Source organism: Narcine bancroftii, chromosome 9 (genome assembly GCF_036971445.1).
Source record: "Narcine bancroftii isolate sNarBan1 chromosome 9, sNarBan1.hap1, whole genome shotgun sequence".
Classification (NCBI taxonomy): domain Eukaryota; kingdom Metazoa; phylum Chordata; class Chondrichthyes; order Torpediniformes; family Narcinidae; genus Narcine; species Narcine bancroftii.
The window spans coordinates 43777640-43805261 of NC_091477.1; the positions used below are offsets into that span (position 1 = coordinate 43777640).

The 27622-nt window shown below is 38.8% G+C and overlaps 1 protein-coding gene across 11 annotated transcripts in view; it reads right to left on the reverse strand.

Annotated features, from left to right (window-relative positions):
* LOC138743475 (uncharacterized) overlaps window positions 1–27622 on the reverse strand; it is a 192718-nt gene that overhangs the window by 107964 nt on the left and 57132 nt on the right. For all 11 annotated transcript variants that reach the window (XM_069898910.1, XM_069898911.1, XM_069898909.1 and 8 more), the window contains 2 exons: window positions 27259–27419; window positions 25639–26337 (listed from right to left, as the gene is read on the reverse strand). In XM_069898910.1, the coding sequence (XP_069755011.1) occupies window positions 25639–26337; window positions 27259–27419 (860 nt within the window). The remainder of the gene's footprint in view (window positions 1–25638; window positions 26338–27258; window positions 27420–27622) is intronic.

The following is a 27622-nucleotide window of genomic DNA, read 5'->3' on the forward strand; positions in this document are numbered from 1 at the left end:
AGAGTGAAATTACAAAAGAACTCTTCAAATAGAAAGTCACTAAATCCATTCACCCACTATCATCTTAAAACCTAGGTGGTGAAAGAAAGCCATTGAGTCAAAATCAGCAATGGTTGTCACAAATCAGAATCAGGATTTATTGTCATGAACAAGTCATAAAATTTGGTGTTTTATGGCAGCATCATAGTATAAACATACATATTACAACCATCTTACAATATTACTATATAAAATAAAATAATAATAACAATTAACAGTGCACAAAATGTAAGGCAGTGTCTTTGGTTCATTGATTTTTCAGGAATCTGATGGCAACAGGGAAGCTGTCCTTGTTCCACTAAGTGTTCGTCTTTAGGCTCCTGAATCTTTTCCCCAATGGTAGCAGAGTGAAGAGGGCATGGCCTAGGTGGTGAGGGTCTTTGAGGATAGAGGCTGCCTTTTTAAGACACCACCTCATAGAGATGTCCTCGATGGAGTAAAGTCTGACCTGTGACGTCGCACATCATTCTGGGAAAAGATGGGAGATTAGCAGCTCCACTTGAGAGAGACTCTTATCCGTCAATGCAACCATGAACTACAAGGACCACACAGCTAAATCAGCAGTTATTTATGTTGGTTCTGTGACGTGATATTGTTTCCATCTAGTTGTTAATAATTAATCCAAAACTTTTATCTTTAATTTTTTTTACATATTATGAATTTATTTTGTAGAATTGAATTGGCTGGTTTAGATGGGGATCAAGGTAAACTTGATCCGATTACTGGCTGGTTTAAGAACACTGGAGATATTCATTGTTTCAGGCAAAGAAATAAAGGGCAATGTAAAGATTTTCCCTCATTCATGCAAGGAATATCGAATTGTACGAGGTTGGTAAAAACAAAGCCCAGTCAATTAAAGTTCACAATAATAAACTGGATAGGTAACTGAAGAAAAATAATTTGTCAGGCAAATTGCTCAAGTAAAAGTTTGCAGATTTGATCAGCCAAATAACCTTCTGATTCTGCAATTCTTTAAAAAGCAAATTATGCTGTCAAACACACAAAACCATCAATCACAATACATTTCATTTAAATTTCAAACCCTTATTAGCTAATTTGTTCATTAGTAACCTGTTCATGAACTAGGCTAGTAATGATTACTGAAATATACCGTATATACCATTGTGTAGGTCAATCCTGAAACAAAAATTTCACCTTAAAATCAGGGTTGTCCTTTACAAAACATCTAACGTTCTTACTTTGACGACGAAGTTGCAACACCACTGCCATCTTCCTGCCGCTCTGACACAATCTCACGTGAGACCTGTTGGTTATTTGCAAACTCCTAGTGCTCCTCTAAGGGGTCCATCCACTTGGTCCAACTGCTATTGGCTCTGTACAGGCTTTAAACATCCTGTTACATGAGCCAACAATGTTTTTTAAAAAAAAATCCAAATAAAATTTAAACATTTAAATGATGATTTGATATTAAATATTGTGATTTGCTTTTTAACAGCATCCACTGGCCAGTGCTAAGTGCCAGATTTTGGGGAGTGAAGATCATCTTATCCAAAGAGTATAGCTCAAAACATTTTAGGTAGAAATTCTGGGTCATCCTATACACAAGTCATCCTATACAAAGGCATATACAGTAGTAAAAACCCTGGTATTCTGAATTCAAGCAATGAGCAAAACAAAAGTAAATTCAAAAAATTAAAATAAATAAGAATGAAATAATAAGTAAAATATACGTAAGTTTAATATTGTAAAAATAAATGTTCTCTGAAGTAACACATAAACCTTTGGTGAACATGGGAGCAAATACATGTACCATATATTTTGGTGTACAGAGCCGTTGTAATACCCACGCTCCTGTTTGGCTCTGAATCATGGGTCCTCTACCGTCATCACCTACGGGTCCTAGAACGCTTCCATCAGCGCTGTCTCCGCTCCATCCTCAACATTCATTGGAGTGACTTCATCACCAACATCGAAGTACTCGAGCTGGCAGAGTCCGCAAGCATCGAATCCACGCTGCTGAAGACCCAACTGCGCTGGGTGGGTCACGTCTCCAGAATGGAGGACCATCGTCTTCCCAAGATTGTGTTATATGGCGAGCTCTCCACTGGCCATCGAGACAGAGGTGCACCAAAGAAGAGGTACAAGGACTGCTTAAAATCTCTTGGTGCCTGCCACAATGACCACCGCCAGTGGGCTGATATCGCCTCAAACCGTGCATCTTGGCGCCTCACAGTTCGGCGGGCAGCAACCTCCTTTGAAGAAGACCGCAGAGCCCACCTCACTGACAAAAGACAAAGGAGGAAAAACCCAACACCTAACCCCAACCAACCAATTTTCCCTTGCAACCGCTGCAACCGTGCCTGGCTGTCCCGTATCGGACTTGTCAGTCACCAACGAGCCTGCAGCAGACATGGACATACTCCTCCATAAATCTTCGTCACGAAGCCAAGCCAAAGAAAAGAATATTTTGGTGTATAAGTCAAGTCATAAAACCAAAAAATGGGGTCCACTTATACACCGGATATACTTTTGAGACCTTAAATTCAGCTCAACATCCAATCCGTGCTGATCTGGCGTATAAGTCGACCCTTGAAAAACCGATTTGGCATAAGTCAAACTTTGAAAAATCAAAAAAAACACCCAGCTTCGGCAGAGTCATTGAGATTTTTATTGAAAACACCTAAACAATTAGAATCCTTCAAAATCGCTATCATTGTCTGAAATCAACAAGATTTAGAATCCTTCTAAATCACTCTCGCCATCATAGTTTGAAGCAAAGGTGGCAACAAGCATATTCATTCTCTCACTGTTTTAATAGTCATCATATGGGTCCCAGTCTGTATCTGATGAGGCAGTTTCAGCTATGTCGTCAGTGTCCCACAATAAATTATCTTCCATGCCATCAGATACCACTTTTTTTAAAAATGATTTTATCACATTCTCTACTTTAACTTCATCCCCATGCCTTGAACACCAAGTTACACAGCATATCATATGATGGAGCATGCATTGCCCAACCTTTTGTAAACGACTTTTCTGCACTACTCATCCATGTATTCCATTCCTCACGCACATGGTCTTTGAATGGCTTGTTCAAGCAGACATCAAGAGTTTGCAATATAGATGTCAAACCACCTGGGATAACTGCCGTGTAAGTATTATGTAATGGTAATCAACTTTTAGTGTTCTTAGTTAAGTGGCTACGAAACATTTCCTAGACCAGCAATCATTCCACTGTTCTATTGCCTATCATATCAAAATTCATGGGGGTTTCATCTATGTTTCCGATATTTTCCAATGCAAACTGGTATTTCTGCCAGTTCCATATAATAAACTGGTGAAAACTTTACAACTTTATGATCAAGTTCTTTTGGTAGGTTCTGTGCAATTTTTGTTTTTTGGCATAGTGTAGCTTCAAAATCATCACTGAGGTCTGGGTGCGACTTGGCCCACTGTAGTGCAAATGTTTTATTTCGAGTGACTACATAACAATCCTGCCTCTGTTCACGTACCCATTCTGCAACGTGATTTTCCAACTCTGGGCAATGAGTTTTTCCTTTCCTCAAAGAACATTGCCTTTTTGGTATGATTCTTTGTCTCGTCTTTCTTCTTCTAATCTATAACCAACTTCTCATGCACATCAAATTTTCTTGCAGCAACGCAGCTGTTGGTTTTCTTGGCCACTTCTAGCACATTCAAGTTAAAGCTCGCTTCATATTTTCGCCATGTGCTGTGTTGTGTTGATGTGATAGCAATCACCTTCAGCTAATGCCTAGCAGATCAATCCAGACGTTCTTTGGGGGTCAATGTTTATGCCGGTCAATGGCCCATCTCAGGCATCGTGAGCTTTGGAGGTTGACTTGTAAGCTGGTCAACGGGGGCACCTCACGCAGCCAGAAAATACATACACCAGATATACCATAAAACCCTTAGGTCAACATATGCCAAAATATACAGTATTCAGCCGGCAGAGTGCCTGTCATGCTTTGTTCATAGTAGCAGTTTATATGAATAAAGTTGTGTGAAACAGCAATGGTGCTGCTCAAAATGAAGAGCTAGTTGATGCCGCTCTGGGGTGACTCTCTTAATCTGTCTCCTTATCCCTGCTTAGTTAGAGTTGTCCCGGTCAGAGGTTTTATCTATAAACTTGGGGAAAGGTTGGGGGGGGGGGGGGAGGGGGGAGAGGGTTAACTATCTACTGTATTATGTTATTGTTCATCTTTTGGCCAGCTCCGTGGATGAGGAGGAAACTACAGGTGCAGCCACAGTTAAATGTTTTCGAAGAATGCAACTGAAAATAAGGTTAAATGCTTTAAAGTTTATATTTTCATGCAAGTGAAATTTGTTCAGTGTTTGTATTGTATTTTGTCTTTTAAACACTTTATTCTTAATGCAGGTCCATTAGTTAGGCATTGTAAGAGAAAATCTCAAGCAACCAGAAAATACACTTATCTACCAATTCCCATAGGTGCTGGATGCCAGTGGTTTTACTGTATGTGGTTTCATATATCAAATATCAGCATGTTTATGGACAGTTAAAATAAATTATTTGCATGGCCATCCCAATACTTGGCTACAATAAAAGCTGACTCTACTGTAATCAGAATCAGATTTTATTGTCATGAACAACTCAAAAAATTTGTTTTGCGGCATCAAAGTGAAAACATTCATATAAACCAGCTTACAAAAATAAATAAATATAGTGCATGAAAAGTCAAAGTAAGGCAGTGCCTTTGGTTAATTGTTCATTCAGGAATCTTATGGCAGCAGAGAAGTTGATTTTGTGCCACTGAGTTCTCGCCTTTAGGCTCCTGTACCTTTTCCCCCAATAGTAGCAGTGAAGAAGGCATGGCCTGGGAGATGAGGGTCTTTGAGTACAGAAGCTGCTTTCTTAAGACACCGTCTCAATGAAGTCTGGTCCCCATGACGTCACAGGCCGAGTTAACAACCCTTTGGAGTTTTTTCTTGTCCTGTGCTTGGGCACCTCTGTACCAGACAGTGATGCAACCAGCCAGGATGCTTTCCACGTACACGTGTAGAAGGTTTTGAGTCTTTTGTGACATACTGAATCCCCTCAACACCTCACCAAGTATAGTCACTGACGAACCTTCTTCGTGATTGCATCGACATGGAGGCTCCAAGATAGATTCTTGGAGAGGTTGACACCCAGGAATTTGAAGTACTTGATGCTCTCCAATATTGAGCCATTGTTAAGGACTGGATCGTGTTCTCCCCCTTAAAGGAAAAAGCCTTTCCATGTCAACTCTATCTATACCCTTAATAATTTTAAATACCTCAATCAAATCCCTGCTCAACCTTCTACATTCCAAAGAATAAAAACCTAACTTATTTAACCTTTCCCTATAACTTAGACCCTGTAACCCTGGCAACATTCTAGTAACTTTCTGCACTCTCTCCAATTTATTGATATCTTTCCTACACTTTGGTGACTAAAACTGCACACAATACTCCAAATTTGCCCTCATCAATGCCTTGTACAATTTTAACATAACATCCCAGCTCCTATACTCAATGCTCTGATTTATAAAGATCAATATACCATAAGCTTTCTTCACCACCCTATTCACAAGCAACTTCACCTTCAGGGAACTATGTACCATTATTCCTAGATCCCTCTGTTCTACTGCACTCTTCAATGCTCTACCATTCACCATATATGTCCTGTTTTGATTAATCCTACCAAAATGTAACACCTCACATTTATCTAAATTAAACTCTATGCCATCTTTCAACCCACTCTTCTAACTAGCCTAAATCCCTCTGTAAGCTTTGAAACCCTTCTTCACTATCCACAACTTCACCTATCTTAGTATCACCCACATACTTACTAATCCAATTTACCACTTTATCATCCAAATATTAATGGACCTAATATTGAACCCTGAGGCACACCACTAGTCACCGGTTTCCAATCTGTCAAGCAGTTATCTATCACTACTCTCTGGCATCTTCCATTCAACCATTTTACTACTTCAATGTTAATATCTAATGATTGAACCTTCCTAACTAACCTTCACTGAGAAACCTTATCAAAGGCCTTACTAAAGACCATATATACAACATCCACTGCCTAACCCTCATCAACTTTCCTAGTAACCTCCTCAAAAAATTCAATAAGATCTTTCCCTGGAGGAGTCATGTGATGGAGTAGTGGCCGGTAGGGGAACTCCAGCCCTCTCCAGAAAAGTAAAAACAAAGATAGAGAAAAAACAAAGGCACAAACATAAAAACCATAACAAAGTGAAAGTGAAAGTGTGGAGAAAATGGCAGCGAAGAAAGAAAAACCAAAAACAACGGGAAGAAAAGAAGAAGGAAGGACGTCGGAGGAGGAAGGTGAAAGCCTTACGAGGAGGCCCGCCGTGGAGAGAGAAGCCCGCTTCCTGAGGTCAGTCGAAGCCCCGAACTCGGGACTACAAAAATGGTTCATGGAGCCAAACAAAAGTGCGCGAATCCTCGCGCATGCGCGATGCGCAAGATGAAAATAACACTGACGGGAGGGGGGGACCAGCTGAGGAGTAAATCTCCACAACATAACAGCAAGAGGAAAACATAGAAAATAACGAGAACAAGAAGGAAGAGAATAAATATAAGAAATCAAAGAAACAACAGATGACTCACCCAGAGGAAGAAGACCAACACTAAGACACTTTTAATAAAAATAAGAAGACCAAAAATACCCAACAAAATAAAACAAACAACCCAACAAGAAAACCAGAAGAGACAGAGGTAAAGGTCACAGATCCTGGAGTGGACTCAGAAGAAGAGGAGGAAGAACATAGAGAAATGGAAGATGAAGGGAAGGGCAAGTACATGGATATATTTTTTTTAAAGAATATATGGAAACAGTAAAAAAATGGCAGTCACAAGAATTCAGTGAAATAAAAAGAATAAAAAGTACAGAAGAAAAAGTGAATAGATTAGAGATGATCATGACAGATATAGGAAAAAGAGTAGACAATGTGGAAGAACGAGAAACAGCCATAGAAATGGAAGTAGATGACTTAAAAAAGAAATTAGAAGAATCTGATAAAAAAGTTAAAGAGACACAGGAGCTGTTGGCTCAGAAGATAGATATAATGGAAAATTATAATAGAAGAAACAATATAAAGATAGTGGGCCTTAAGGAAGATGAAGAAGGCAAAAATATGAAAGAATTTATAAAAGAATGGATTCCCAGGGACGTAGGAAGACCAGAATTACAGGAAGAAATGGAAATAGAAAGGGCACACAGAACATTAGCCCCTAAACCACAACCACAACAAAAACCAAGATCCATTCTAGTAAAATTCCTAAGATATACAACAAGAGAAAATATATTGGAGAAGGCAATGAAAAAAATAAGAGAAGACAAAAAACCACTGGAATACAAGGGCCAAAAAAATTTTTTATATCCAGATATAAGTTTTGAACTCCTCAAGAAGAGGAAGGAGTTCAATGCAGCAATAATGACCCTATGGAAAAAAGGTTATATATTTATGTCAAAATACCCAGTGGTACTTAAAATAGTTATTCCGGGGCAGCAAAGCAAACTATTCTTGGATCCGGAAGAAGCATGAAAATTTGTAGAACAACTACAAAACGGACAGAGATGAAGAGATGTAACAAGAACAAAAATGACAACAAACTATATGTATCTGTGTGTGTATATATATATATATGTATATATAAAAAATAGAGTATAGGTAAGAACTAAGAAGGGAAAGAAAGGGAAGAAAGGAAGTAAGGAGGGAACTAAGAGAGTGACCTTTGTTATATATGAAGAATAAAATCTTTTCTGGGGGAGCTGGGTGGGGAGGAATAACAGTCACTGCGAAATCAGTTGATGCTTGCGAGCGGATTCGCAAATCCAAATGGAGAGGGGAGATGTGGTTGCCCGACAAGGGACAAAGGGCAACTCAGAAAGGGGAGGGACTATTGGGGCTAAAGGAATTTTAGATATGAGAATAGTGGAAGTATTTTATGTTTTAGAAATGTTGTCTTATAATATGTTCAAAAAAAAAGCAGAAATGGATAAGAAGGGAAGGTGGTGATGAGGAAACAGAAAGGAAAGATAAACAAAGTATGAAATGACTATGTTGAACTATATGACTTTAAATATTAATGGAATACATAACCAAATCAAAAGGAAGAAACTGTTAAATTTACTGAAAAAAGAAAAAATTGATATAGCATTCGTACAAGAAAGACATCTAACTGAAGTGGAACACAAGAAATTAAAGAGAGATTGGATAGGACATTGGACAGCAGCATCATATAATTCAAAAGCCAGAGGAGTAGCTATATTAATCAATAAAAATGTACCAGTCAAAATAGAAGAGGAAATAATAGATCCAGCAGGGAGATATGTAATGATAAAATGTCAGATATATTCAGAATTTTGGAATTTACTCAATGTATATTCATCTAATGAAGAAGATCAAAAATTTATGCAAGATATCTTTTTGAAGATAGCAGATACACAAGGGAACATACTAATAGGAGGGGATTTTAACCTTAATTTGGACTCAAACATGGATAAAACTGGAAAAAAACTAACAGAAAGAACAAAGTAACTAAATTTATAATTAAATCGATGCAAGAAATGCAACTTTTGGATATATGGAGGAAACAACACCCAAACGAAAAGGAATATTCATATTATTCGGGTAGACATAAAACATACTCAAGGATAGACCTATTCCAGTTATCAGCCCACATTCAAGGGAGAGTTAGGAAAATGGAATATAAAGCTAGACTATTATCGGACCACTCACCCCTGTTATTGGCAATAGAGCTAGAGGACATCCCACCAAGAATGTATAGATGGAGATTAAACTCAATGGTACTTAAAAGACAGGATTTTAGAGAATTCATTGAACAACAAATTAAAATGTACTTTGAAATAAATACAGAATCAGTGAAAGACAAGTTTATACTATGGGACGCAATGAAAGCGTTCATCAGAGGGCAAATAATAAGTTATGTAACTAAGATGAAGAAGGACTACAATCGGGAAACAGAACAGTTGGAAAGGGAAATAACAAATATAGAAGAAGAATTAGCAATAAAGGAAGATACAACTAAAAGAAGAGAATCAGCAGATAAAAAAATAAAATATAAAACACTACAAACATATAAGGTGGAGAAGAACATAATGAAGACAAAACAGAAATATTATGAGCTAGGAGAAAAAACACACAAAATTCTAGCGTGGCAGCTTACGACAGAACAAACTAAAAGAATGGTATTGGCATCAAGGAAAAAGGACAAACAAATTAATATAATCCAACGGAGATCAATGAAAACTTCAGGGAATTCTACGAGCAACTATATCAAACTGAAAATGAAGGGAAAGAAGACAAAATAGATGAATTTCTAACTAAAATTGAACTACCGAAGTTACAAACAGAGGAGCAAAATAAATTAATAAAAACATTTGAAATAGAAGAATTACAGGAGATATTAAAAAAACTAGCGAACAATAAAACACCAGGAGAGGATGAATTCCCAATAGAATTCTATAAAACATTTAAAGACTTATTAATTCCTCCCCTCCTGGAAGTAATCAACCAGATTGATAAAACACAAAGCATACCAGATTCATGCAAAACAGCAATAATTACAGTAATACCAAAGACAGGGAAAGATCCACTTGCACCAGCGTCATATAGACCAATATCTCTACTTAACACAGATTATAAGATAATAGCTAAACTATTAGCAAACAGATTGGCCGACTATGTACCAAAAATAGTAAATCTAGATCAAACTGGATTTATTAAAAAAAGACAAACAACAGACAATATCTGTAAATTTATTAACTTAATTCATGCAGTAAAAGGAAATAAAACTCCAACAGTAGCGGTTGCTTTAGACGCAGAGAAGGCCTTTGACAGAGTAGAATGGAATTATTTATTCAAAGTACTACAAAAATTCAGCCTACCAGAGAAATTGGATTAAAGCATTATATAAGGGGCCATTGGCGAAAGTGACAGTAATGGATATATATCAAAACAATTTATCTTAAGCAGATCAACAAGGCAGGGATGCCCACTATCGCCCTTATTGTTCGCGTTAGCTATAGAACCACTAGCAGAATTGATAAGAACAGAAAATAAAATAAAAGGGATAAAAATAAAAGACAAGGAATATAAAATCAGTCTATTTGCAGATGACATTATAATATACTTAACAGAACCAGAAATATCAATAAAAGAATTACATAGGAAATTGAAAGAATATGGAGAAGTATCGGGGTACAAGATTAACGCAAATAAAAGTGAAGCAATGACAATGAATAATGCGGATTTCACAAAGTTTAAGAATCGCAATTTAGATGGCAAAAACAAGCAATCCGATACCTAGGTATACAACTAAATAAAAACCTCGGCCATCTATATAAACTCAATTACCATCCATTAATGAAAAAATTACAAGACGACTTAGAGCATTGGAAAGACTTACCACTAACACTGATAGGAAGGATAAACTGTATTAAAATGAATATTTTCCCAAGGATACAATACCTATTTCAGTCATTACCAATACACCTAACAGAGAAATTCTTCAAGGAGTTAAAGAAAATAATAAGGAAGTTCTTAGGAAAGGGGGGAAACCGAGGATAGCACTAGATAAATTAACAGAATGGTACAAACAAGGAGGCTTACAACTACCAAACTTTAAGAATTATTATAGAGCCGCACAATTAAGATACCTATCAGTTTTTTATCAAACAAGGGAAAAACCAGATTGGACCAGATTAGAACTAGATAAAATAGGGGAGAAGATACCTGAACATATACTATATAAATGGGATGAAAAATTGGTGCAACATAGGAATTCACCGGTATTGCATCATCTGCTCAACATTTGGAAGAAGATTCATATAGAAAGGAATAAAACAAATTACCAACTACCAAAATTAATATTGACGCAAAATCAGCTAATGCCTTTCACAATAGATAACCTTTCCTTTAGAGAATGGGAGAGAAAAGGGATCAAAAGAAGAGAAAATTGTTTTTTGGGAAATAAATTATTAGCCTTTGAACAAATGAAGGATAAATATAACTCACGATACAATGTTTGCATACTACCAACTGAAAACCTACCTGAAGGACAAATTGGGAAACAGTCTGAGGTTACCAGAAGGAAGCAATTTTGAATATGTGATTATAGACACAATGATAATTAAAAATATGTAACAAACATGTACATCAAACTGCAAGAAAAGGAGAACGAGGAAACAAACGGTAAACATAAACAAAAATGGGAACAAGATCTAAACATAAAGATAAAGAATGAAACATGGGAGAAGCTATGCTCCGGAACTATGAGAAATACAATAAACACGAGGTTACGCATGATACAAATATAACTGGATACACAGGCTATACATCACACCTCAAAAGTTAAATAAATGGGACCCAACAGTATCAGACAGATGTTTTCACTGTAAAAAGGAAACGGTAACAACAATTCATGCAATTTGGACATGTGAGAAAGTGGAAAAATTTTGGGAAGATCTGAACCAGATATTAAATAATATCACAAAAAGCAATGTACCAAAAAACCCAGAGATCTTCCTCCTAAGTAATATAAGAAACAAAGAATTTGGACTCGATTTGAATGGAGCACAAAAAAGATTTGTTATGATAGCCCTAGCTGTAGCAAAAAAATGTATTATGTCAACCTGGAAATTAGAAGACAACTTGAGAATACAACAATGGCATATAGAAATAAATAAATGTATTCCATTAGAAAAAATAACATATAATTTAAGAAATAACATTACAATATTCGAACAAATATGGGAGCCATACATGAAACACAACAGAGAAATCCTACCATGGACTTCCACCACCTAAAATGACAGGAGAAGATAACGAAAAGAACTGACTCAGTAAAATTTCTTGTTATTTTTATTAAGTGACAACATTGTTTAACGGGTTTAATGTATCTTATAGATTGAACTTCAAATAAATGGGGAAGGGGTGAGGGAGGGAGGGGGGAAAAGGGGGAAAAACGACACTGTATATATTTAAGAAGAAAAATGTCTGTATGTATCTTGGTCAATATGGTTTATAGTGTGAAAAATAAAAAAATTTTAAAAAAAATAAGATCTTTCCCTCACAAATCCATGTTGACTGTTCCTAATCAAACCCTGCCTATCCAAATATTTATATATACCAGCTTCAAGAATACTTTCCATTAACTTTCCGACCACTGACGTCAAACTTATCGGCCTATAATTACTAGATTTACTCTTAGCGCTATTTTTAAACAAAGAAACAACATGAGCTTCCCTTCAATCCTCCGGCACCATTCTAGTTACAAAAGACATTTTAAATATCCTTAAGTTCACAATCATCTCCTTGGTTTTGCTAACATTGAGCACAAGGCTGTTGGCATGACTCTACTCAACGAGCTGATATGTCTCCCTCCTGTACGCTTCCTCATTGTCATTTGTGAATCTGCCAACAACTATGGTGTAATTGGCATACTTGTAGATAGCATTGGAATTGGGCCTGGCCACACAATTGTGGGTATGTAGTGAGTAGAGCAGTGGGTTAAACACATATCTTTGAGATGCACCTGTGTTGATCGTCATTTTCGTACTGACCGTGGTCTTCTGATGAAGAAGTCAAGGACCCAGTTGCCGGGGGTGGGGGGGGGGGGGGGGGGTGGGGTGCAGAGGCCCACAGTTTAGAGCTTCTTGACCAGCACTGAGGGAATAATGGTGTTGAAGGCTGAGCTGTAGTCTATGAAGTGCAGCCGTTATGTATGAGTTGTTGTTTTCGAGATGATCCAGAGCAGTGTGGAGAGCCAGCAATATTGCTTCTGCTGTGCAGTGATTGTGACAATAGGCAAATTGCAGTGAGTCCAGACCTTTGCTTAGGTACATGTTAATTCTGGTCATTTCATCACAGTCGATGTTAATGCTATTGGACGATACTCGTTGAGGCAGCTCACACTGCTCTGCTTGGACACCAGGATGATTTAGGCCCTTTTCAAGTAGGTGGGGACCTCTGACTGCAGCATTTAGAGGTTGAAAATGTCCATGAACACTCCAGTTATTTGGTTGGCAGATTTTCAGTACCCTGCCAGGTACGCCATCGGGGACTAACACATTGCGAGATTTCACCCTCTTGAATGATATTCTGATGTCAGCCTCAGACAGATATCACAGGGTCCGCAGTATTTTCAGGGATTCTAGTAGGCACTATTGGGCTCTCCTTCTCAAAGCAGGCATAGAAGGTGTACAGCTCATCAAGTAATGAAGTAACACAGCCATCTATGGTATCTACCCTCGCTTTGTAGGCTGTAATGGCCTTAACTAAACTGCAACAGTCTTGACTAATAAGACAGCAACCATCGACTTCAATGCAATCAATGCTATAAATTGCTTATTGCTGCCTGGAATAAAGTAAATCTCTTAAGTATACACGATGATTTAAAACAGGGGTAGCCAACCTTTTAATTTTTAATTTAGACATTCAGCATGGAAACAGGCCATTTCGGCCCACGTGTCCATGCTGCCCAATTAACCTAAACCCCCAGTACGTATTCATGGGGCGAAATGGCCTGTTACTGTGCTGTATGTCTAAATTAAAATTAAAAGTTGGCCACCCCTGATTTAAAACACAGGACAACTATGGTGTGGAATTATTCAATGTCATCCACCCAGGCAGGCAGATGTTTGTGAGGATGCTGCTTGGAAAGATCTCAGCTTTGAGAGAGTGAAAATGTGGAGTTTGTTTTCCTTGGTGTAGAAAGACTAGATCAAAGTATACAAAATAATGAGGGGCCTAGATAGAGTTGATGGTAAGAAAGTTTTTCCTATGACCAGAGTGCATTGGATTATAGCGAAGAATAGTTTAAAAGAAGATTTGGGAGAAAAATCACCCAGAGGGGGACTGAAATCTTAAAGGAATGCTGAAGATGTGTACTCAGACATTTATGATTTTTTTTACATGAGCACATAAAATACCATGGCACAGGCAGGTGCAGGTCAACTGTTGGAAAATGTGATGAGTATAATGGACACTTGACAACCAGCATGGAAAGGGTGAGCCCAAGGCATGTTTCTAGCTGTACAACTCTACAATTCCCACATCTACTCATTATACGTGATTAAAGTAGTTAAAGTTATCAATCCACATTTTTATTTTGACAAGTCAATATTACCTTAATGGCCACTAATACATTGTCTGCTCTTGTACACATATCTCAGTGCAACACCAAAAAAACTAAAATATTCCTATTCTGAAATGCTTCATGTCCTCCTTTTGTCACATTTAGCATTAGTTAGAAAAATGGAACTTGATTTAAAAAGGACTAAACAGCTATTGATTATGTGTAGATGGGAACTCATCTTTCCATTTTAACAGAATTGCTCTTCTTGCTAATAGTGGAGAATGCTACAACCGGTCTTTGATTAGAAAATATTTATATCTTTAGAAAAAAGAAATAGTGCAATTATTGGACATGGATCTAAAGTGATCCTAAATATGGTTGAAAAAAGTTCTTAAAAAATGTCATTCTGTAGCTGACCGCTACAAAAAAAACACACAGTGTGGCAGGTTAAGCTCACTCCTTTATTAGGGTTGGAAAGGCTGCTTTTATACTGTTCAAGTTCCCGCTGTTTTCGCTGATTGACTGAGTCAGCCGTGTGAATAACAATAGCGTGCGGGGACATCCATGCATATGAATGTCCTTCTTCCCCAGCCTGTTTCTGCTGAGTTAGCTGGGCAGCTTGATCAATACTATTTTAGGGCTGATAGTCTGATGCTGTTCCAGCTTCTACCCCCGCCGGTTCGTTGTCCTGGGAGTCGCTTTAGTGATCTCTGTCTAAATCTGCTGCCGCGCGATGTTCCAGCCTGATCTCCGCAATTGCAGCCACCACAATTCCAATATTTTTGCAAATTAGGACAAATCCAAAACATATGTAACAATGAGGTATCGAATATTTTACCTTTGTCACAAAGTGAACTGATATCAGAATAAATTCACACAAGCTTGACTTTGGAGAAATGCACATAATATAGCACTTTGAACTGAATAAGACTATGCCTAGCACACAATGATGAATCGTAAATCAGGCCCAAAATTGAAGTCCATTCTTCTGAGAAAGAGATATTCAGATCATTCTTCAATCAGTTTTAGTTCCACTTAAAGAAATTGCTTTTGTATTCAATAGTTTATAATATAAAGCAGATATCATGCCTTTATGAATAAATTGTAATTCAAAGAGTTAATCGATAAAATTTGGGTCAGGAAGAGTAGGAAATGTTAAAAGGTTACAGTGAACAAAATGTCAAATTTGATAGTATCTTAAAAATTTTTAAGGAATTAAATGCTTGTGTTAAAAAATTTTCATGGAAAGGGAAAATGGCAAGGGTTTCTTTGGAAAAATTAACACGGAGGTATGATTTTGTGAATTATTATAAAGGAGCCCAGTTGCGATTTATTAATGTAACGTATGACTTGGATAAAATTCCAGCTTAGATGAATATAGAACTTAGTAAAATAAGGGAAGCAAATCCACAAAACTTTATTTATAAATGAAATTTAAAATTGTTAATAGCAAATAGAGTAACTCCTATATTGTTACAGAGTTCTGTGTTGTGTATTGGCCTTTGTGTTGTATAGTTTTGTGTTGGAAAGTGACCGTTTGCCTGAGAGAGCCACGGTGAAGGTGAACTACTGAGAGAGTGGGTGACGGACTGGGCATGTGCAGAAAATTATCTAAAAATTTTTGGACTTGGACAACAAACCACCACTGGGTGTGCTGTGGACTGGAAGGAAGACCAGACCATGAGTCATGGTCTGGAAGACAGTTTAGAATGTTGGGCATTTTAAAAGGGATGAACATTCCGAAGGCAGCCAGAAGGATCTGGACCAAGCCATTGCTCCTCTCTCTGCAAGCAACACAAGAAGACAACTTTGAATTTTGTGCTCTCTCACAAAGATCTTTTGGCTTCAGTTTAACAAATAAACCGAAATTTGTTTATGTTCTTTGCTTCGGTTGAGATTGAAGTTTTGTGAGTCTTGTGTCTAAGTTTTTCTGTGGGCTGGTTGGAAATATAACTTAGACTTTAATTACATGTTATATTTAGGCTGGGGAATTTATTAGTTTTACACCGTTATAGAAATTTGCATAGTAACCAGTGGGCATTGTTATAAAAGGGGGGTTTTGAATTAAAGTTTGAAGGTGAATTTTTGTTAATAAAGTAATTGTTCATCTTTACCCCTGTGTGATATGCCTTCCTTGTGGTTGCTGGTTTGATCTTGTAACAATATTGAAACATTTAACTGTGCCTGTCAGTTATTGCCAGTGGAGACAGAGGTGGAGTCATTGTTGTGTAATGGAGATACAAAGAAATTTATTTCAGTAATGTATAGGTTGTTCAAAAGCAAGCTCAGAAAATAGGATTACATAAATCAAGATAAAAATGCGAAGTAGATTTGAATAAGCAAATAGATAAGCATTATTGGATGGAGCTATGTAAAGAAAGTATGAAAAGTACAATAAATATGAAGTATAGGTTAGTACAATATAATTTTATTTATCAGTTATATTTGACACCAGAACAGTTAAATAAATTGAACTATACCTTTTAGGATTTATGTTTTAGATGTGGTCAGGAAGTGGATACATTTCTGCATTCAACTTGGCAGTGTCTTAAAATTAAATCTTTTTGGTTGGAGATAGGTAATTTATCAGAACAAGCAATGGGGGTTGAATTCCCACAGGATCCAATGTCATTTTTAATGGATATTAGAGGGATTAAACCGAAATTACAATATGCATCAAGTAAAAGTTTGTTCAAATTGCTTTAGCAATAGCAAAAAAATGTATTGTTATAACTTGAAAATCTGATACAGACTTGGGAATAGAAAGATTGCATGTGGAAATTCAGAGTTGTATCTCACTTGAGAAAATTACTTATAATTTAAGAGATAAATATCATATATTTTGGAGAAGATGATGCCCAGATTTACAAACAGTGGGTATGAATATTTAAATGAATCGCAGGCATTCTCCTAAAGCACTCTGTATATTAAATCAAGGACTGTTCTTGTTGAGCATCTCTTGTCCCACTTTTTTCTTTGCTTTGGGAGGAGGGTGGGGGTGGTTCTTTCTCTTTCATTCTTTTCTTTTTTATATATATACACACATCATGTAAAGGATTTACATTATTGTAAAATATGTAAATTTTTTGGTTTTTGGTTTTAAATTTAATAAATACATTTTTTTAAATGAATACCTAAATAATTTTAAAATTTGGAGAAAATTAGGCATAATGTCACAAAAATTAACATTTTTATAAGACTTGGGGCCCATTTATAACTCACTTCCATAATTTGACTAATTAGGTACAATGATGAATGTCACTGGGTGCACTTGTTTGGATCCCAAGGCCACTTGTTCAGATTTAAACTACATGCAATATGAATTTTAACCTTGATTGCTGTGGGCTTGAATTTTTTTCTTTTTTTTTTAAACTTGCCTCTTACAATATTGTATGCATTATCATTTAATGGATTTAGAATTAAGCAGTATTGCTACTATACTCTGTGTTTTATTTGTAAATCTGCAGATTTAATTGCAAATTGATTACTGCTTTTTTGTTTGTTTTTCTGATAAAACCCAATAAAAATAATTTTAAAAGAAAGAAAAATGGAACCATCTCCATTCTGAAGACAAATATTTCTCATAAAATTGGCAAAAAGTGCAATACCAAATTAAACGTTCTGACATACCCATGGATGATCTGAGATACAAAACATTCATTGTGTAAACCAAACAAAAACATGTGCACCCTGATTTTAAAATCATTTTCAGACATGACACCCAGCAATGCAGCATTAATCTAACCTTTAATTAGTTTGCATTCTTGATCATTTGCTTTAGCTTCATCAGTTAAAATATCAGACTTTGAAAATTATTTGTAATATAATAAGCATAAATGCATTCAGGATCTGGTACTCTAGATCTGTCTGAGGGTTGAGAGGTAGTTGCTATTCCTGAACCTGGTGGTATGAGTCACCTGGTGGTGGTGACACCTGTACCTCTTTCCTGATGGCAGCAGCGAGAACAGAGCACTCCTTTGGTAGTGCGGATCCTTAATTGCTGCTGGTACTCTTCTACAGCAGCATTCATGAAGGCGTTCTTGATGGTGAGAGAGCTTTGGTTCTCTGGGCTGTGTCCACTACCTTTTGTAGGGCTTTCTGTTCAGAGGAATGGTGCTCCCATCATGCAGCCAGTCAGCACACTTTCCACCACACCTGTAGAAGTTTGCCAAGGTTTCCGATCTACTAAACCTCTGTAAACTCCTGAAGAAGTAGAGGTGCTGGAATGGTTTCTTCAGTGGCATTAGTTGGTGGGCCTAGGAAAGGTCATCCAAGATAGTGACTTCCAAGAATTTAAATGTGCTCACCCTCTCCACCTCTGATCCCCCAATGATCACTGGATCAAATACTTCTTGTTTTTCTTTCCTAAAGTCTACAATCAGCTCCTTGGTCTTGGTGACATTGATTGCAAGATTGAAGTTGGTATTCTATTGACCAGGGTGGGTTTTCATGCTCTTAAAAAGTTCTATTTTGCATTTTGTTTGTAATTTTCCATTTGCATGAGGGCTATGTGCATCACTTGTCTGGTGCACAAAAAAAAAGCCTTTAAAATGACGCCGTTTCATTCTCGTTGGGACAGCGAGAGATGGCTGTTAGAGGAGCTGAGAATGCTTTAACAAAAAAAGTTAGACACTCTTAAATTTCTCCCTGGGCTAATTAGCTGTAGCAAATAAAAAGAGTGGATAGTGTCGGAATAGGACTTTGCGACTTTGGCTGGAGATCCTCTGGTGAAGAACAGCAAGGCTTTTGTAGTGGTTATATAAGTCACCAAATTAGAGGTTATTAACGAAGTAGGCATGCAGGATCAGGTGATGTGCTGTAACTGCATGACATGGGAGCAGGTGGACCCCATTGTGGTTTCTTATGAATACATCTGCACCAAGTGTTGGTTGCTTAAGGAATTCAGGCTCAAAGGTGACCAGGAATCTGAGCTTCAAACACTGTGACACATACCCTTTAGAATAGCTGCCTCAAATTTGGCCTGTGGTAAAGCTCAAGAGGGACTGTGAGGCAGGTAGTGGGATCCAAGAGACAGTGCTGGAGGAACCTCAGCCCTCGATCTTATCTCATAAGTTTAAAATTCTTATTCCTTGTGTGAGTAAGAGTGGGAAAGCTAATGGTGGCACAGTGATTCAGGAAGCCATTCGGGGGTGGGGGGGGGGGAGAGAAAGAGAGAAATATATTGGTAATTGGGGATAGTATAGTTAGAGGAAAAGACAAAGTTCTCTGTTGCAGGGATAGAGCACCATGCAGGCTGTGTTGCCTGCCTGGTGCTCAGGTTCAGGATATCTCATCTGACCTGCTGAGAAAATTGCAGTGAGAAAAGGAAACATCCAATTGTCGTGACCCATGTGGGTACCAACAAGTAAAACCAGGAAAGAGGCTCTGCTAAGGGAAATTTGAGGACCTCAGGGCCAAATTAAAAACCAGAACCAAAAAGGTAGTAATCTCTGATTTAGTACCCAAGCCATGTGCAAATTGGCAGAGGGTCCAGTTAAATGCCTGGCTCAGATTAGTGTGGAAGAAGTGGGTTCCAATTCATGGGAAATTGGTATAGTTTTGGGGAAGGAAGGAACTGTTCAAAGGGGTCAGGCTCCATCTGATCTGTGATGGGACCTGGATCCTGACGAAACACACAATTAGGACTGTGGATCGGGGTTTTTAAACTAAATACTAGGGGGAGTAGTTTCAACAGATTGGAGGTTGATGAAATAAAGGAGAAGAATGTGGATAAAGTAAAAGCAAAAGTTAAAAGAAGAAAAGTCAGAGTGGATAAAAATGCAATAGAGTTAAAACTTACTAGATTTTAAAGACACAATGGGTATAAAGGCACTTTATCTGAATGCCCGTAGTATTCAGAACAAAGTCAGTGAACTTGTGGCACCTATTAGGTGCATGATTAAGTGACAATTACAGAAACATGGTTTCTGGCTGATAATTTTTGGGAATTAAATTTCCAAGGATATCAGTTAATAAGGAAGGACAGCCAGAAAGGTAAGGGGAGTCAGGTAGCGCTCTTGGTTAAGGATGAGATCAGGGCAATAGTGAAAGAAGATGCAAGATCCAAGGAGCAAAATGTTGAATCCATTTATGTAGAGATTAGGAATAGTGATGGGAAAAAAAATAAAATCACTGATGGGAGTGGTCTATAGGCCACCTATAACCACATTAAAGAGGCATGGGCAATATACTAAGAAATATCTAAGGCACATGAGGATGGTACAGCAGTTACTGTGAGGGACTTTAACATGCACATAGACTGGGTGAATCAGGTTGGTCAAGGCAAACTTGAGGGGGACCCCTCAGAATGCATACATGATGGTTTTCTTAAACAGCATGTTACTGAACCTACAAGGGAACATGCTATCCTGGATCTGCTCCTGTGCAATGAGACAGGTAAAATTAGTGATCTTGTGGTCAGGGATCCTCCTGGAAAGAGTGATCACCGTATGATCGAGTTTCCCATACAAATGGAGGGTACAATAGTTCAGTCTAAAACCAATGTGCTGTGTCTAAACAAGAGAATCTACAAGGGGAAGAGGGAGGAGTTGGCCAGGATAGACTGGGAACACAGGCTATATGGAGGGACAGTTGAGGAACAGTTAAAAGTCTTTTGAAGAGATTTTTTATGGTGCTCAACAAAAGTATATTCCAGTTAAAAAGACAGCAAGGGTATGGACAGCCAGCCTTGGATAACCAAGGAAACAAAGACATCAAATTAAAAGCGTGTGTAGAAAATCGCCAAGAGCAGTGGGAAACTATAAGATTGGGAAAACTTTTTTAAAAATACTCAGAAAATTTGATATGCCCCAGTCCTGATGGAATGCATCCCAGGGTACTGAAAAAAAAAATGAAGTTATAGTCGAGGCTTTGGTGATAATTTACAAAAATTCTCTGGACTCTGGGCAGATCCTGGTAGATTGGAAGACAGCAAATACCAGGGGACTATTCAAAACATGATGTAGGTAAAAGGCAGGGAACTATATAGGTCAGTTCATTTAACATCTGTAGTTGGGAAAATGCTTGAAGCTATTAAAGAAGAAATAGTAAGGCATCTGCAGTGAAATGGATCCATCAGGCAAACACAGCATGGATTCAGCAAAGGCAGGTCACGTCACGTTTGACAAATTTACTGGAATTCTGAGGATATAACGAACATGGTAGAGGGGAGCAGATGAACATTGTTTACCTGGATTTCTAGAAGGTGTTTGGTAGGTGCCACATAAGACATATGGAAGATAAGGATGTATAGAGTTGGGGGTGATGTATTAGCATGGATAGAGGATTGACTAACCATTAGAAAGCAGAAAGGATCAGGGTGTGGCGGCGTGCCATTAGGCAGGCGAAGAGCCTCGCATGTCACGCACGCGACGGGGCAGCCAGCCAAAATGGCGCAATCGGAGGTTTCTTCTCTACCTCGGCACCAGGTTTAGAAGCCCGTGCTCTGCAGCCCACGTGACGCCCTGACGGCGTCAGGGCCCACGGCGCGGTTCTCAGCCAGGTCCGGGCTGGGAGCATAAGACCAGCCAAGCAGACCTCAATAAATCAGTTTTGCTCACTGAACTCAACCCGTTTGGTTGCGGAGTTATTCAGTTAGCAGAGTGGCCATCGCTACATTGGTGACCCCGACAGGCGTTTTAAACTGATATGAACAACTCTTCGATCAACGCTATAGCCATCAAGCTTCCTGACTTCTGGGTTCAGGAGCCTGAGACCTGGTTCAGCCACGCAGAGGCTCAGTTTCACCTCCACCAGATTTCATCAGATACGACCAAGTTTTATCATGTGGTCACCGCCCTGAAGGCCACTGCCAAACGAGTACTGCACCTTGTTCTGCACCCTCCCATGGAAGATAAAGTACAGGACCATCAAGCAGATGCTCACCGGCTCCCTTGGCCTCTCCAGGCGTCAGCGTGCCGCTCGGATGCTTCACCTTGACGCCTTGGGAGACAGAACTCCAATCTCGTTGATGGATGATGGGCTATCACACCGACTGCCCACTCTTCGAGCGCATCTTCCTCGACCATATGCCCAAAGACATCCGGCCATTACTGTCCCAGGAGAGCTTTGACGATCCCAGGAAGATTGTTCAAAAAGCTCAGGAGCTATGGCTTGGACGATTCCTGGAGGGTTCAGCAGTCCAACTGGTTACGATTCCCAGGCATGACCACACCAAGCCTTCCTCTAGCGCAGCGGAGGAACACTCGGCCCCTGCAATAGCCAGAAGCAAGCCATCCACTTCAGGCCTCTGTTTCTTCCACTAGCGCTGGGGAGCCAAGGCTCGGAAGTGCCATTAGCCCTGCTCGTTCCAGGGAAATGAGCAAGCCGGCCGCTGTTGATGGCTGTAGCAGCTGGCCAAGAACACAGCCTTCTCTACCTGCATGATGAAATCAGCGGCCGACGCTTCCTCGTCGACACCAGGGCCCAGATTAGTCTCATCCCGGCCACAGCCATCGAGTCCTGGATTCAGCCTCGATGACCTCCACTCTGTGCAGCCAACTCGATGGAGATCCGAACGTATGGTAAGAAGACCGTCCACTTCCAGCTCAGCCAGCGGAAGTTCTCGTGGAGGTTCACCGTTTCGTCCCTCTGAGCCTCCATCCTGGGTGTCGACTTCCTCCTCGCCCAGGGGCTCCTGATCGATACCCAAGGTAGGTGACTTGTTGATGCCCATACCTTCCAATCCTTTTGCCTCAACGCCTCCCGCACAGAGCAGCTGCAGATGGCCATGGTCAGCACACCCAAGGACGAGTTCCTGTCCCTCCTCAAGCCACAGTCCTCCGCTACCTCACCACACCATAGGGTGTTTCATTACATTCCCACCCAAGGCCCGCCTGACCATGCCAAGGTACGCTGGCTCCCGCCGGATAAGCTCCAGATAGCGAAAAAGGAGTTCTCGCATCTGCAGGAGTTGGTGATCATTCGACGCTCTGACAGTCCTTGGGGCTCACCATTCCACTGGGTCGCGAAAGCTTCTGGTGGCTGGCGCCCCTGTGGAGATTATAGACGGCTTAAATGACGCGACAGTAGCTGACCGTTACTCGATCCCTCACATTCAGGACTTTACGGCCAACCTTCATGGTGCGAGGATGTTCTCCAAGGTCGACCTGGTGCACGGTATCATCAAATCTTGGAGCACTCGAGGACATCCCCAAAACGGCCATCATCACCCCCTTTGGCTTGTTCAAATTTCTAGGAATGCCTTTTGGGCTCAAGAACACAGCCCAGACCTTCCAGCACCTCATGGATAAAATAGGCAGGGATTTGAACTTTGTGTTCATTTATCTGGACAATATTCTTGTCACCAGCAGAGACTGGGCACAACACAAGTCTCACCTGTGCACCCTCTTCTCCTGACTGGGTGACTTTGGCCTAACGATCAACCCGGCCAAATGCCAGTTTAGGAAAGAATCCATGCAGTTCCTGCACCAGCTGCCACGAAGGTCACCGCAATCAGAGAGTTCCCACACCCGGACAACCTCAAGGGGCTACAAGAGTTTGCAGGTATGATCAACTTCTATAACCAATTTATTCCAGGCGCTGCATGCATCATGCAGCCGCTCTTTGCAGACAAGGACAAGTCGCTCGCCTGGACTCCAGAGGCCAGCAGGGCATTCGAAGCCACGAAGGGTGCCCTCGCGAAGGTTACCCTGCTCGTCCACCCATGCACCGACCTTCATAGCTGTCGCTACAAGGGGTAATTTATCTGGTTCGCAATCAGTGGTGTCCGGGGTGCAATAGGTGTCAGTGATGGGCCTGCAAATGTTCACAATATATATCGGCGATCTGGAAAGGGGACAGATGATAGTCTATCTAAGTTTGCTGATGACATGAAATTGAGTGGAAAAGCAAATTGTGCAAAGGATACAGAGAGTCTGCAAAGATATAGATACATTAAGTAAGTGGCCAAGAGTTTGGCAGATGGACTACAATGATGATAAGTGTGAGGTTATCTAATTTGGAAGGGAAAGTGGAAGATCAGGCTATTATTTAAATTGCAAGCAATTGCAGCATGCTGCCATGCTTGTGCATGACCCGCAAATGATTGGTTTGCAGGTGCAGCAGACTATCAAGAAGTCAAATGGAATGTTGGCATTTATTGTGAGAGGGATTGAATTTACGAGTAGGGAGGTTATACTGCAACTGTACAAAGTTCTGGTGAGGCTGCATCTGGAGCACTGTGTGCAGTTGCGATCTTCTTTCTTGAGGAAGGCAGACTTTAGAGATGATGCAGAGGAGGTTCACCAAGATTATTCCAGAGATGAGAAGGTTGGCCTATAAAGAGAGATCAAGCCATCTGGGACTGTACTCGCTGAAATTTAGAAGTATGAGAGGGGATCTTATAGAAAGATAAAATTAGGAAAGGGATAGATAAGAGAGGCAGGAAAGTTGTTTCCATTGGTGGTTAGCCTACTCCTGCTCCTATTTCTTGCATTCTTATCAAAGCATACAACAGAATAGCAATAAGACCTCAAAACAACTCAATTAAAAATATTTGACAACACCTCACTGGATTAAGAATGGAATGCCTTAATGAAATACAAAGAGAAATTTGAGAGAAATAGGGCTGCCTAGCAGGCCCACTGTTTCCTCTTATTAATTGTAGTATCCTCCAAAACCAGCCATTTCTTGTTTCTTCTTCTTAGTTTCCCACTCTAATCAGCTCATTTCTGTACATACACAAAACCTCTAGCCCTTTTTTTGGCTATTACCTCAAATCTTCTCCCTCCTTTATTTTTGTTTATTTGCTCCTGATAATTTTCTGATCCACCAACAACTTTTGACTTTGCATACACTAATATTTTTTTCATTCAATATTTTATTTAACCATCAATAATTGTAGATGGTACACAGAATTAAAGTTGTAAAACACATTCTTTTGTAACTAGTACGTGTTTGTTGATTTATCATTTTGGGGTAGGGGGTGAGGGGGAAAAAAACTCAGTATAATATATTCTGTAAAAGGGGACGAATATTCTCCTGTGTTGTTTGAAATTCTTGAGTTTGTAAAATCAAAAATAAAATATTCAAAAAGAAATGAGCCCTATGGCTAGTGATTGCATCAGATTCCACCACCTCATACTAAAATAAATTCCCTTAAATCCTCTCCTCTGATCTTGATAGCCTTACCATGTGAAATTAATTCCAACTAAACGCCTCATAATTTTAAGTACTTCAATCAGGTTATCCCTCAGTCTCCTTCAATCCAGAGAAATTGAGCCCAGTCTATCCAATTTCTCTCCGTAATGAATCCTTCAACTGCCTAAGCAATCTCCTCTGCATCCACTCCCGAGTAACCACATCCTTCTTTACGCAGATTTTGCCTGACCTGAGAATTTCCAACATTTTTCATGCATTCAAAACAAAGAGACAGAAGTTTTATTTTAAATTTAAAATAAAGGTCCAAAGTGAACTGCAATAAAATTGCATAATTCTAAAATGAATGCATATACACATTTACTTAGAACTGATGAAAAAGTTTAAATGTTTAAATGTTCTACAAACCTGTGCATTTTGGCAGGTGACGTCAAACTGGGCTCCAGTCCCATTACAGTCAACATAATTTTCAGAAATAGTTTTTGTCTTGTGTTGAATTGAAGTTGTACCATTTCCTACATTAAATGGTTCTTTGGGAATTCCTTCATCTGACCAATTTAATACTGCAGTTGCAGCTGAAACTATTTCTGATGTACTTATGATATTATTATGGATTGAAGAACTTTCAACAATACAGTTGGATTTTGAAGTTGTGCCCAAAGCCATCTCAGTCGATTGCTCTATGAAGCCATTTAAAAAGGCAGCAGAATTCATTGGGGTATAATTTCTTGTATTGTTTTCACACAAAGTAGATTCTTTGATGAGAACTTTGTGTTTTAGGAGTTTGTTTCTCATTCCTTTTCTGGTTTTACAATCAGAAGGACACTTTGTAGTTGAGGAGTTGTTATTCATCTTGCTTTCCCCATTTATATATGAAGGGACACAGTTTTCAGATCCTTTGGATTGACTGCTAGAGTCAGCTGAAGCATGTAGCACATTGGAATTTGAATTGTACTGAATGTCAAATGCTTCTTTTGCAGCCATCTGTAATAAGTTTGTTTCACCAATTAGACAATATTTGGATATTCTGTCTTCAAGAGACATTGAAAGTGCTCCTTCTGCCTGATCAACACCAGCTTCCCATCGAGCATGTAGTTTAATAGAAATCTAGATTAAAAGATTAAATGGTGCACTTTCATTCAATATTGCACAGGATCAAAAGAAAATAAGGCACTATAACATATATAGAACACAGCACTAAAAGTTGTATGACACTAGAAAGTTACAAGACAAACATCCTATTCAATCAATTCAGTTACTTTGGCTCTGAATTCCACCACAGAAGTACAAAATTTAAATGAGTTATTAATTACGTATAATAAAATTAATAAATTGAAAAGAACACAGCATCAGTAATGGCATGAAGGAACATAATTAAGTAAACTAAATCTTTCACATTTATCTGAACTAGACAATATATCCAATACCCAAACCCACTTAATGCTTGATTAAAGTGGCTTTTCGAAATGCACTACCAATGCAGTCAATTCAGAAGCCAAATTAGGAATTTACAATCATACTGGCTGAGCCAGGATCCACATTGTACGAACAGCCAAGACATCAAACCAGAATAATTACTTTAATTAGAAATGAAAATTCAGCATATTGAGTCAAGCTCTGGCAAATAGGACTAGAGTAGGTGGAACATTTTGGTCAGCATGGGCAAGCTGCACTGTGTGGGTCTATAAATCCAAATCTGAAGTTAAAAACATCATATTTGTAACAATTTTAATTGCTCAGAACCATAAAAACAAAAGGCAATACAATCACCAATGAGCTTGATAGAAATTTCAACTTCAAGTCTAGATTTATATTTAAACCACTTAATGAATTATCTGCCAATACAGGAGCACATCATGTAGTTAACTAGCCACATTTAAATCTTAAAATTCAAGAGTAGAGAACTGAGCTGTAAAATTAACTAAAACTACGATGATTAAACTTCAAGTTTATTGAGCGCTTTTGCTGTTTTTTTTTTAAAGTTTCACTTTGTCTTATTTTAAAGGAATGTTCATATCTATACAGCACCTTATTCCTTCGTGTATTATTTTTGGCATTCTTTTGCACCAGCAGCTCATACTGATGTCTTCCTTCAAAAGGCTCAACTACTGCTGAAGCAACCCATGCATGCTCTGCAAAGATGTCCAAAAACTGAACATGATATTGTCGACAAGCCCTTCTGCTTGGATCTAATTAAAGTAAAAAAAAAGTTTAAAAAACAATTATATGAAGCATCTGGAATCCAATAAGAAAATTATCAGAAAAGCATTCTCTAAGAAATGGATAAGTACACCACCTTTGAAGGGTACATTTTTATCAAATGAAAAGCACCTGATGTAAATTTTCTCATCCTTTGCTAATCTGTACATCAAAGTCATTTATTATCAGAGGC